The sequence below is a fragment of the Phyllostomus hastatus genome, unplaced genomic scaffold (assembly GCF_019186645.2).
Source record: "Phyllostomus hastatus isolate PE091 unplaced genomic scaffold, TTU_PhHast_1.1 phas_scaffold_501, whole genome shotgun sequence".
Taxonomy (NCBI): domain Eukaryota; kingdom Metazoa; phylum Chordata; class Mammalia; order Chiroptera; family Phyllostomidae; genus Phyllostomus; species Phyllostomus hastatus.
The window spans coordinates 12,060,027-12,072,915 of record NW_025334033.1 but is presented as its reverse complement, the minus strand read 5'-3'; the positions used below and the strand labels follow the sequence as shown (position 1 = coordinate 12,072,915).

Below are 12,889 nucleotides of genomic sequence, written 5' to 3'. Positions count from 1 at the left end.
ACCAGACACTGATGCTACTGACACTGTAACTTGGATTTCCCAGTCTCCTCAATTGTGAGAATTAAATTTTGTTATAGCAGCCAAAAAGGACCAAGACAGTGGAACTCAATAAAAATTGCTGTAATTTTCGAAACAACCTTACGCCACCTGAACAGTTCATTAGCACAAGGGGGTAAATGGAAAACTGTATCTTCCAAACACTTCTGTTTCAAATTCCTATTAACCTCAGATAAATGGGGAAAGGATTTCATGATTCTCCTAATCAGCGTAACTGCAATGTGCCACTTCATTATTTTGCTCATTTATTATTAATTTTTTAAATTTATTTTTCAATTATAGCTGACACACAATATTAGTTGCTGGTGTACAACATAGTGATTAAACATTTATATAACCATATGAAGTAATTAATCATCCAGATAAGTCTAATACCCATCTGACACCATATATAGTCATTAAATATTATTGACTACATTCCCTATGCTGTACTTCATTTTATTATTTTTAGAGAGAAGGGAAGGGAGGGACAGAGAGGGGGCCAAGAAACATAGATGTGAGAGAGAAACACAGTTGTCTCTCATATGTACCCTAACTGGGGACCAAACCGACAACCCAGGCATGTGCCCTGACCCTTGGGTTCATGGGACAGTGCTCCAAACAAGTGAGCCACACTGGCCAGGGCACTGTGACTATTTTTTTATTTTAAAGATTTTCTTTATTTATTTTTAGACAGAAAAGGAAGGGAGAAAGAAAGGGAGAGAAACATCACTGTGTGGTTGCCTCTCACATGCCCCCTCCTGGGGACCTGGCCTGCCACCCAGGCATGTGCCCTAACTGGGAATCAAACCAGCGACCCTTTGGTTTGCAGGCTCATGCTCAATCCACTGAGCCACACCAGCCAGGGCTATTTTAATAACTGGCAATTTGTATTTCTTAACCCCTTTCACCTTTTTCACCCATCTCCCCAAACCCCCTCCAATCTGGCAACCACCAATTTGTTCTCTATACTCTGAGTTTGTTTCTGTGTTGTTCATTTACTTTGTTTTTCAGAGTCCACATGTAAATGAATTATGGTATTTTTCTCTGTCTAACTTGTATCACTTCCCTCTAGGGCATACTACCTTCTAGGTTCGCCCATGTTGTTACAAATGGCAAGATTTCATTCTTTATTGTGGCTGAGTAATATCTTATTGCTCATTTATTTTTACTAGCACTCACCACACTGTATAGTAACTTTTGTGTATAGTTGGTTCACCAATTAGATCATATATCCTTCAGGGTTAAGAAGCTTATCTTACTTATCTTATGAACAGTGCCCACCATAAAAAATAGGTGTTCAATACGTGCTAGGGGAATAAATAAATGAATGAGACAACTGGAGTAAATCTTACTTTTTCCCCTCTAGAAACCACTAAGGTTACAGAAATCCCTTCTTCATCTTCACAGTTATCAGATAAAGTAAATACAAAGGTTTATACAACAACATAAAAATAAAGAACAAACATCAACTGAAAGCCAGAAGCCCTGGACTTTACCATTCAATAGCCTGTAACACTGGGCAAAGCAATCAGCATAAAATGATAGGTCAACAGGTCCATTTGAAGTCTTATGCACCCAAGAATAAACTACATGCGTAATCCATGTTGATTTGCTTGTTAGATTCAGTATTATTCTTAAATTATAACAATTTAATGTTAAATATATTAATACACTATAATGTTTACCACAGGCATTAATCTTTTGACGAATTTAAAATCTCTCCTCTATTATGCCACTTTTCTCTTTATATTATTATTGGGTTGCACTATATAGAAGTTTCATAATTATATGCATTTTCTTTGAGTATTAAAAAAAGTTTGCCTTTTATATTCAAAAGAAGAACACCATTCTACTCCCTCATACAAAATTGTATTTCTCAACCAATACATACGTACTAGGCCCTCTCAAATACCTAGCACCATAAGGAACTTTTTAAAAATCTAAAATAAAAGTGTAAGATCTTCTCCCTCTGGGAAAAGATGGCCATCCTCAATTTTATTTCAGCTTTTAAGCATGATGAAACACAATTTCATCTTTTCACCTTATATGTCTATCACAACCCCTCCAAGGTAATAATAAATTATGATCTAACGTTTTTCTACATTTCTATGACAACTGGCACAGAAACTGAACAATTATGTTAGGCCTTTATTAGGTCCCAGTATTAGGCTATGAAGTTTGGGTACAGGGAGAGATCCAGTAACAGAGGCTTCTTTTTGGGGAACGTCATCTATGTATGAATGTATGAAACAAATCTGAGGGTCTGAGACAAGACTACCTCTGGACAGGAACTTCCAACCTAAGGGTTAGCTAAAAGTATTACAATTATAATAATGATATTCATAAAATGAGCACATATTTTGCTAATTGTGTTAAATTTCTCCAAGTAATAAGACTGGTACAAATAATTACTGTAAAATATTATTAGTCAAAGCAGCCTTTTTGAAAAATTCAATTTCAAAATGACTAAATTTTAGGGAGAAAGTTTTATTTCCAATGCTAATTTTCTTAACTTCAAGGAAGAAACACTTATGCATTTAATCTGCACATTTAAGAAAAAATATAAAATACTGTATTTTTTATGAACTACTCTTGAAGATGCATAAGACAAGACATTTTCTTCACCTGTAAGGGGTGGGATATCACGATTAACTGTTTCTTCTGCTTCTTCTAAACCATTATTTATTGATGGCCTCACTTGAACTGCTTGATTTGAGTAAGCTGCTCCATTAGTTGATGTAGTAGTACTGGTAGTGATCTCATCCACCTGTTCCATATCAAGTTGTTTTACTATCTCTTCAGCTTCCACAGCCTGTCCTGGGGAATCGGATCCTGATGTTCCTGAAATCATGATTCAGTGTACTCACAATCATTTAAAAACTTAATAGGGAGTGGAAGAATAAAACATTGTTTAAGGGTACAAATTTAAAATGATTACCAAATAAGCCCTAGAGATCTAATGCACAGTACAGTAAATACAGACAATATTGTATTGTAATCATCAAACTTGCTATTTAATTATGCCAACCAGTAAAAAGAAAGGGTAATTATGGTCCATGATAGGATTGCTAATTATTGCTATAATAACGACTGTAAGATATAAATGTATCAACTCAACATGCTGTATACCTCAAATTTGTACAATGTTATATATCGAATATATTTCAGTAAAAATAAGATAAAATAATTAAAACCCATAAATATTGAGAGAAATTGAATACAGCAGAAACAAAGCTGAGGATACCATTGTTTAGTGAGCCTCTTCTAGACATTTCAAACAGTGAGGAATAGACTATTTTAAACTATGGCAGTATTTGTGAACAAAGTTTTTAATAGTGTTCAAATAGTTTAGAAATGCCCATTTATAGCCAGTCATAATTTAGAATTTTTTATTGAGATATAACTGATATATAACACTGTAAGTTTCAGATGTACATACTGATTTATATAGTGCAATATGATTAACAACTGGTCATTGGCTAATATCTCTATCCCACAATATAATTATCATTTCTTTTTTGTGGTTAGAACATTTAAGATCTATTTTCTTAGCAACTTTGAAGTATATAATATAGTATTGTTGACTATAATATTCATTACACTAAACCAAGTATCATTTATTAAGTACTTACTATGTATAGACATATATATACTGCACATATATTTCTCAAAAAGCTCCTGATCCTTTCAGTTCTACGCATCATAGCCATTGTCAGCAGTTGTGATTTTTTAAAGATGTTATTTATTTAAAGACAGGGGAAGGGAGGGAGACAGAGAGGGAGAGAAATATCAGTTTGAGGTTGCCTCTTGAATAGACCCTACTGGGGACCTGGCCTGCAACCCAGGCATGTGCCCTGACTGGGAATCAAACCTATGACCCTTTGGTTCACAGCCCACACTAAATCCACTGAGCTACACCAGCCAGGGCTGAAGTGAATTTCTTCATTATACTCAGCCATCATGTATACAACCACGCTGCCCAATCCTTTTTCCATTATGGAATGACCCCAATCTCCATTTTTTATGGAATCCTCTAAAGTTTTTTGCAACAACAAAATCAACCTCCAATACTCTCAACTTCCTCAGAGAATATCCTTTTTGCCTAATTACTTTAAATTTAACCTTATTCCAAAAACATCTCTTTTCCTGATACCCTTCCCTCAAAGCTCTTTATTCTCCCATACTCAGTGTACTAAGTCAGAATTCATTTCTCTCCATTGCATGCTTTCTCCTTTGAGATTGATGTAGCTTGGCTATATAATTCACTTATCCCCACTGCTGTCATCTGCCATCTATTGCAAGCATCCTCTCAATCATAGAGGAATTTAACATCTAACGAAATTTAACCAGTTTACTGCTGTATTAAATGCCTGTCTAATTGTTCTTACAAGTGATGTCGATGACTCATCCAATGACTAATCCCTCAAAGCTCTTCAGCTCCATCTTCATTCATACTATTCTTTAGTGGTATTACCATGGCCATAACCTGGACATTAACACTAAGAAACTGTTTACCTCTGTAACCTAAAGTTCGAACCTATATTAATTCCCTACCACAACTTCCTAATCTTCTAATTATCTATCTCATACTCTTATTATATGTGATCTTCATGTTTGATAAAGACCAGTCTTTTTATTCCAAACACATCCCTCAACAGCTTCTTCCCCACCCTCTTCATCTAGTTAGACTTCATGGTACATCATTTATACGCCACTCTCCAGCCAGCAGCTTCAGTGTCCTTTGTTCCCTTGTCTTTCCACACTCATCCATCACTGAATCAATGTGACTTACAGGTTTCTCAGAAACAGGTTTCTGAGAAACAATACAATTATAAAGAGCAGTCATACTCCAAATGAAACCCTCTAATCTTAGCTAGGCCTATAGCATACTTCTCAGTACACTCATGCATGTGTCATTTAGCCTTTTACTTATGCCCACCCCTAACAGCATACATTCTAAACTTTCACCATTCTTTAATCCCTACCACCAGAATTATCTCAGCAAATGATACCATCTCCTCTTTTAAAGAAAAAAATTATAACTATCAACCCAAGCATTTATTTCTGCACACACCTTCACAGCTTTTTTACTCCAGCATCAGAGAAAAATGCTTTTTCTTCCTGTCTTAGTTTCAATCTTTCTACCTGTTCTCTTGATCCCATCTCTGTTAGGATACTCTAGACTTTTTCATTATTTATTTTTTTCTCTATTTTCAACTTCTTCCCATTAGACCCATCCCTGGAACTTAAAAATATGCTTGCCTCTCACAAGTACAAACCATCCCTTGAGATTTTGTGACTTCTCTAGCTTCTTTCATATTCATGTTCCTCATAACAGTAATCTACGCTTGCTGCTTCCTTTCTTACTCTCCATTTTACTCTTCACCCTGTATGTTAGGGTTCCAACTCCAACCACTCCTCTGAAAATGTTCTGGCAAAGGAGCCCGATGATATTTTAATTGCCAGGTTCAGTGGTGTCTTTTCAATGCTCATTTCCTTTTCTTCTATCTTCATAGCTATTTGATACTGGGTTTTGATATTCTCTCTCCCTTTGGCTTCTACGATATAAAGTCTCTCCAGGATTCCTCCATGTTTCCTTTGTTTGCTTCTTATACTTTGTCCAGTCTTTAAATGTTAGTTTGCTGAACCAGACAGACCATTTATTTCACTAGTCTCAACTAACATCTCTAAGAAGCAGGTAATACCAATGTCTACTGCTTAAACCCAGATTTCTAAGCTCCACATCAGAATGACACACTGCTACTAGATATTTTTATTTGGCTGTTTCACGGCATCTCAAACTCAGCATGACCTAAATTAAACTGAATTCTTTCTCTCCCAGGAATTTACTATTTTCTTTTTTTTTTACGATTTTCTTTTTTTATTTTTAGAGAGGGGGAGGGAGAGAAAGAGGGAGGGAAACATGAATGTGTAGTTGCCTCTCACACTCTCCTTACTGGGGACCTGGCCTGCAACCCAGGCATGTGCCCTAGGCTGGGTATTGAACAGGTGACCCTTTGGTTCACAGGCTGGCACTCAATCCATTGAGCCACATCAGCCAGGGCCATTCTCTCTTAAAAAGTCTAACCTTGTGTCATCTTAACATCACTCCTTTTCCACCTACAATCTGTGCTCAAAATTTGTCTATTCTGAAACTCTGATCTTTTTTTTCTAATACCACAATTAGGTTGCATGAAGTCTCACATGGACTAAAAGTATAATTTTTCTCCCTGCATCCAGCATCTAGAGAATCTAACCTACACACTACGACCAAAGAGATCTTTAGAAAACACATGTCAGTTCTCTAATCATCCCCCAGTGACAAAGGAGAAAGTTCAAATATCTTACATAGTAGCTTTATAATCTGACTTCTTTGTAACTCCTATCTTATCCCTTCCCATGCACTTCTCAAATCTAATGCTCCATCTGTGACAAAATAATTTGTTTCCCGACTACACTATGTCTTTGCTCACACTGCTCCTTCTACCTTTACCACCTTTCAAGATTCAGCTTTTCTATGAAGCCTTTTGTGAACTATCACCCAGAATATAGAACCACGCCATTCCTGAAATCCCTCACTGCCCCATATCTCTATCAATGCACTTATAAAAATTTATTATACTCATTTACATATATTTCTCCCTCACGTAAAAGGTGAGCTTCTTGAGAGCAGGAACCATGTGTTAATTATCTTTGACTCTCCAGAGACTAACACAATGGCTAAAATACACTAGATGTTCAATATTTGTGGAGTGAATTAAATCCTCAAATTATCCTTCACCATTAAGTATTATTATCCTCTCCCACAGATTAAGAGACTCAAGAGAACTGGTCCAAGGTAACATGGATAAAGAGCGGCAGAGCTGGAATTTTAAAACAAGTTTAACTTCAAAGCCCATTCTTTTCCATTACCCTAAGCATTTATTTCCAAAGATGTTCTAAGAGGCACAGTTCTACAAGATGTTAGTAGATGATCCACAGAATAGGATTCTTGGTCAAATATGTATAGGAAATACTGAGTTAAAAAGTTCAAGGCCGTTTGTTTTATTCCTATTATAGGACCTCACAGCCAAATTAATGTGCTAATATGCATTATTTTGCCCCAGGGCATCTTGATTTTACAGTATACTATTCTATTAAAAATCACACCAATATGCAGAAAACATAATAAAAATTAACATTTTAATAACCAGACAACAAGCATTTAGTGACTATTCTCTATGTACCTAATACTATATCAAACAACATAGTAGGTACAAAAATAAGGACATAGTAGTCTCTCTCCCTCAAATAGTATGCAGACTAAATTATCATGTATTAATTAGGTATTAATCATCTGAAAATATAAGACACTAAATCTTTTTGAAAAATACATTGATAAAGAACCCTATTTTGATTCTTTTGGAAAAGCATTATATAATGAAAACCTTCAATTCATTAGAATTAGGGTAGTTTTACTATGTCTAAATTGAAGATCCCTAGGGGGCAAAAAATAAATAAACAAATGATAATAAAATAAACTGAGTCACACAAAAAATCTAGTTTCAACTCACTTAAAATATTCATAAAATTTTACTTTATTGATCTATGATACTGAACATGCTTCCAGATTCTTTCTTGCATACACTCTGAAGATTACAGAAGTCATCCCAACAAAGAAAAAATAAAACTTTCCCTCCAGCCCAAAGTTTAGCATCTAGCTTTTCAGATAGTGAAAGCAGAGTTCATTCACTTCAACAGAATTAAACATATTCTATACTTATTTCAGTCACTTTAAAAAAATGACTTTTTGGAGCTGTGTATTTATAATAAGGCTAAGAACAAACATAAGATGCTGATAAGTAGGCCACTAAAATCAAATAGAATTAATGGTTTTTACTTACCATTTTTATTTGCTGGTGAAAAAAAGTTGAAGACAGGAGAAAATATGGTCCCCAACAATGTAGTCCTTGGAGGACTGCCAGAGGAAGGGTTATCTTCTAATTTTCCATTCTGTTTTACATGTTGATTTGTCATTTCGTAACTACCAGCTTCTAAAAAAGAAACAAAAGATTTTCAGAAATGACTTCTAAACCATTCATTGTAAAAATAATATTTCATGAAGAATAACTGACATTAATATTAGAAAAGTTTATTTTTTAAATAAATCTTGAAGTAAATCACTTTAGGTCAAATTATCTCTTTACAAATTTACTTATGTTTTGCAAACACTAAAATTCACTGCGCTTTTCAAAGTACAGTTGACTCCTGAACAACACAGGTTTGAACTATGTTGGTCTACTTAAACTTGAATTTTTTTCAATAAATACATAATTGGCCCTCCATATCCCCAGGTTTTGCATCCATAGATTCAACAGCTTTTATACTACTACTATTATATTGAAAACAGCACTTTCCATCTATGGCTGGAAATCCACACACAGAAGGCTGACTGTATGCATTGTTCTATGCCATTTTATTTTATTTTTTCAGATTTTACTTATTTATTTTTGGAGAGAGGGGAAGAGAGGGACAGAAACATGAATGTATGATAGAAACATTGATCAGCTGCCTCTTGCACTCCCCTAATTGGGGACCCAGTCCACAACTCTGGCATGTGCCCTGACTGGGAATCTAACCAGCGACCTTTTGGTTCACAGACTGGCACTCAATCCACTAAATCATACCAAGTGGGGCTCTATGCCCTTTTATATAAGGGACCTGACCATCTGCAGGTTTTAGTATCCACTAGGGTCCTACAACCAATCCCCTGTGATACTGAGAGGCAATGGAAGTTTTGCAGGAGTCAAAAGTTGTATGTAAATTTTTGACTGTGCAGGGGGTTGGTATCCCCAACCCATGTGTTATTCAAGGGTCAACTGTAGATTTACATCTAGAATTATATAGACTGAAAGTCTTCAAACCAACATGGGGCAACAGTGAATGAAATAAACTCTTTGGAAGTAAAGCAAGTTACAATATAAAAAACACAAATGCCAACTTTTGTCCTTGTTTATATACATTTTGGGATGCTAACTACTTCACAAAACCTAACCTCCAATCTACTTCTAGTGAACAAAAGCACATAACTCTATTGAAGCAGACTACGTATAGCAATGCCAAAAATTACTTATGGGTACTGAGGCATCATTTCAAAGTGGTTAGAAAAAAATAACCAGTTTTCTTTCAGTTTCTTGTGAATAGAAGATTTTCCATGGGTTTAAAAAAAATAAATTCAAACAAAAGTTTTGATTAATCATTCTTGACCTACAACCTTACTATATACCTCAGTTCTTTCCTTCTTGGCAAAGTCTCTTTTAACCTATTACTGTATCTCTTTTCTCCCTATTGGTCAATTCTAACAATAGAGATACATTACTGTACTGAGAGGAAAAAGCTAATAAATTATTATTGCTGTTGTGTTTAAAACAGCATTGGTTAAAAAACAGTACTCCATGCTCTTAAATATTGTTCTTTAGAGATTTCTCTGCTTGTCCTTCTTGTTTTTCTCTTCTGAGGTGCTTGAACGGGGTTTGTCAACAGCAACACTGTTGACCTTTGAGCTGGATGATTCTTTCTTGTAGAAAGATGGCCTGTAAGGATGTTCAGCAGCATCCCTTCAATAGGCTGTGACAATCAAAAAGTTCTCCAGATACTGACAAATGTTCCCTGGAGAACAAAACCACCCCTAGTTAAAAACAGCTGGCCTAAGTGATCCAACCCCTTCTGAGCTCTGAAATTCCATGACCGAGAAACAAATTCTTTGTACATATTAAGAGCATATTTCAAATTTGTAATGCAGAAGTCACAACTTTAGTGCTTTTAAGAAGGGAATTTATGAGAAATCAAAAATGTTGTTTCATATACATTTTGATGCTAAACAGTATAAAGTTAGTTGCTCTGCCCTTGTTATTTTAATTCATCAAAGTAGATTTATATTAAGAAAGTAAGTTTTCATTTCACTTCACACTACCAATATTTAATAAAAAGGAAATTACAAACACAAGGCAGAAATTGCTTAAAGCAGATTTTTAAAACAGAAATGGAACCTGTTGGGTGATATCTCTGCCTATACCTAATAAAGCAATTATCTAAATATTAACAAACCTCCATTTACTTGACTTTTCCGTCTTACTCGAGATATCTGTTTGTTAGGTTTTCCTCCTGCTCTTGGTGTTGATGTGATCAGATTATTATCTATATCACGTTCAATTCTACTCCGTTTTGAAGGATTTTCTCTCTCTTCCTTAAGATATAAAAGGAAAAACATTCATTGAGTAGTCATTCTGCCTTATGGGTTACAACTTTTAAAATGATAAAATATGATATGCACGCCGACCGTGTTCACTGCAGCATTATTTATAATAGCCAATGAATGCAAACAACTTAAGTGGTTCACTGTGAATAAAGAAAATATGTTATATATATATGCAATGCAATACTGTTCAGCCATAAAAAAAATTCGCCATTTGGGAAAATATGAATGGACTTTGAGGGCATTATACCAAGTAAAATAAATCAGACAGAGGAAGACAAATAATGTATGACCTCACTTATATGTGGAATCTAAAATTTAAAGACCAAAACAAACAAAACCTAGCTCACGGATACAGAGAACAGGCTGGTGGTTGCTAGAAGTAGAGATGGGGGAGAGGGGAGAAATGAGTGAAGGAAGTCGAGAGATACAAAATTCCAGTAAAAAAATAAGTAAACCGTGAGGATATAATGTACAGCATGGTGGGTATAATTAACAATACTCCTGTATCGCATATTTGAAACCTGCTAAAAGAATAAATCTTTAAAGTTCTTATAAGAAAAAAACCTATCTGAAACTAGGTATTGTAACAGATGTTAACTAGGCTTAGTGTGGTGGTCATTTCACAACATCTGCAATTATCAAATCATTACACTATATACCTGAAACTAATGTAACATTGTATTTCAATTATATAGTCTAAAGGACAAAATATAGTTTGATCTACTTTCCCATTTTTCAATCTAGGACAAACAAAATAAAATATCTAACCTTAATAGAAAATACAGGAAAAACCTGAGAATCATAAGAGTATTTATTAATACAATCACAATACACAAATATAATTATAGCATTCTCACAATTCAGATCCTCTCCCCAGGGTCCACTCAATTTCCATGCTATTGAAATACTGAATTGCACAATGTGCTCTGAATTTTTAGCTATTTTCCCTTATGCCTCGAACTGCCTAAAAGAACAGAGATCATTTCATAACTTAGGGTAAGAGAGAAAAACCTTACTGGAATTTGCTGGCACATCACACATCACCAAAAATAACAAAAACAAAAACAAACAAACAAAAAACTCTACCAACAATACGGGCTAACACTGCCACACCCTCCAATGACAACCTTAATTCTTTTATTTTTTTTTTAAGAAAAAAATTTATTGATTTACTTTTAGAAAGAGGGAAAGGAAAAAAACAGGAAAGGGAGAAAAAAAATCAATGTGCAAGAGATACTTCAACCAGTTGCCTCTCACACACCCCCAACCGGGGACCTGGCCGGCAACACAGGCATGTGCCCTGACTGGGAATCAAACTACCGACCTTTTGGTTCTTAGGCCAGCACTCAATCCACTCAGCCACACCAGGCAGGGCCTAACCTCAACTCTTTAAATATACAAATTAACATTAAGGACTCTACACCTTAATGAAGTCCTCTATTCGTTTCCTTATATCGGGCAAATCCACATATGACTAGCTTATACTATTTTTAACAGTATTACTGTCTAAAGTATGTCCCAAGCAATAGCCTGATTTACTTTTCTCCATCTACTTTTCTCATTTGTAATTGTTTTCTTAAGTCATTCATCACATTAGCAATTTTCTTACATTACTGTAATAGTGGCCTATAATTCCTTGCTGTTTTAATGAAACTACCTGAAATCTTTTGATAAGGACTAGACTTTAAAATCTATAGTGTATATATAGCAAAGGGAAAAGGGGACTACTGTATAGCACAAAATGCCTGTGATCCACGAAATTCCTCAAATTTTTACCGTTTATCATTCCTTTTTATGTTAAAATTAACATGACAACTCATATCCCAAACACAGGATCTCTATTACCAAAAAATACAGGGGTCTCTTTATAAAGTCTTTCAAAAACAGAAATAAAGCCATAGAGCCCCAACTACACTAAGCTCCATTATCCTTTTAATGAATTATCTTAGTATATCTGCTATTAACATAAATACATATATTTCTGAAAAACCTGCATTCTGTAACACCAAAAATATTAAGGCGTATGGGGAAAAAATACGTCCAGGAGGGTAGAGAAGTCTGCACTGGGGCATATCAGTCAATTCTTTAACACTCTGTAACCACAGCACTAACAAAAACAATGGCTGGGGCCTCCAAAAGTAATTTGGACACCCAGTCAGGAAGCTAAGAGCAGCTGAAATGTTACCTTAAGGCTTAGAGTAAAAGTTACTAAAAACAGAAAAGTAGAAACAAAAGTTTATGGCAGCTAGCAGGAGAAGCTTTAAGCAGGCAGAGCTGCTAAGATGGACACAAAAGGAAATGCAAACTGCCACATGAGAAGAGCCCCTGCTAGACCAGGCTGTACCTCCCTGAAAAGGCACTCCCCACCGCAGATTATCACCTTTAATTAAAAAATCTGTGTGTGGCCCTGGCTGGTGTTGCTCAGTGGATTGAGTGCCAGCTTGCAAACCAAAGGGTCACTGGTTCGATTCCCAGTTAGGGCACACACCTGGGGTGCAGGCCAAGCCCTCACTGGGGGGATATGTGAGAGGCAACCACACTTTAATGTTTCTCTCCCTCTCTAAAAATATGTAAATAAAATCTTTAAAAGGAAAAAAAAAGGGATGTGTGTGT

At 35.4% G+C, this 12,889-nt stretch overlaps 1 protein-coding gene across 2 annotated transcripts in view; it reads right to left on the bottom strand.

Moving 5' to 3' along the window:
- Window positions 1-12,889, bottom strand: part of CTDSPL2 (CTD small phosphatase like 2) — a 93,519-nt gene that overhangs the window by 25,202 nt on the left and 55,428 nt on the right. For both annotated transcript variants that reach the window (XM_045822614.1, XM_045822613.1), the window contains exons 3-5: window positions 10,126-10,264; window positions 7,923-8,072; window positions 2,665-2,880 (exon numbers count right to left, since the gene is read on the bottom strand). In XM_045822614.1, the coding sequence (XP_045678570.1) occupies window positions 2,665-2,880; window positions 7,923-8,072; window positions 10,126-10,264 (505 nt within the window). The remainder of the gene's footprint in view (window positions 1-2,664; window positions 2,881-7,922; window positions 8,073-10,125; window positions 10,265-12,889) is intronic.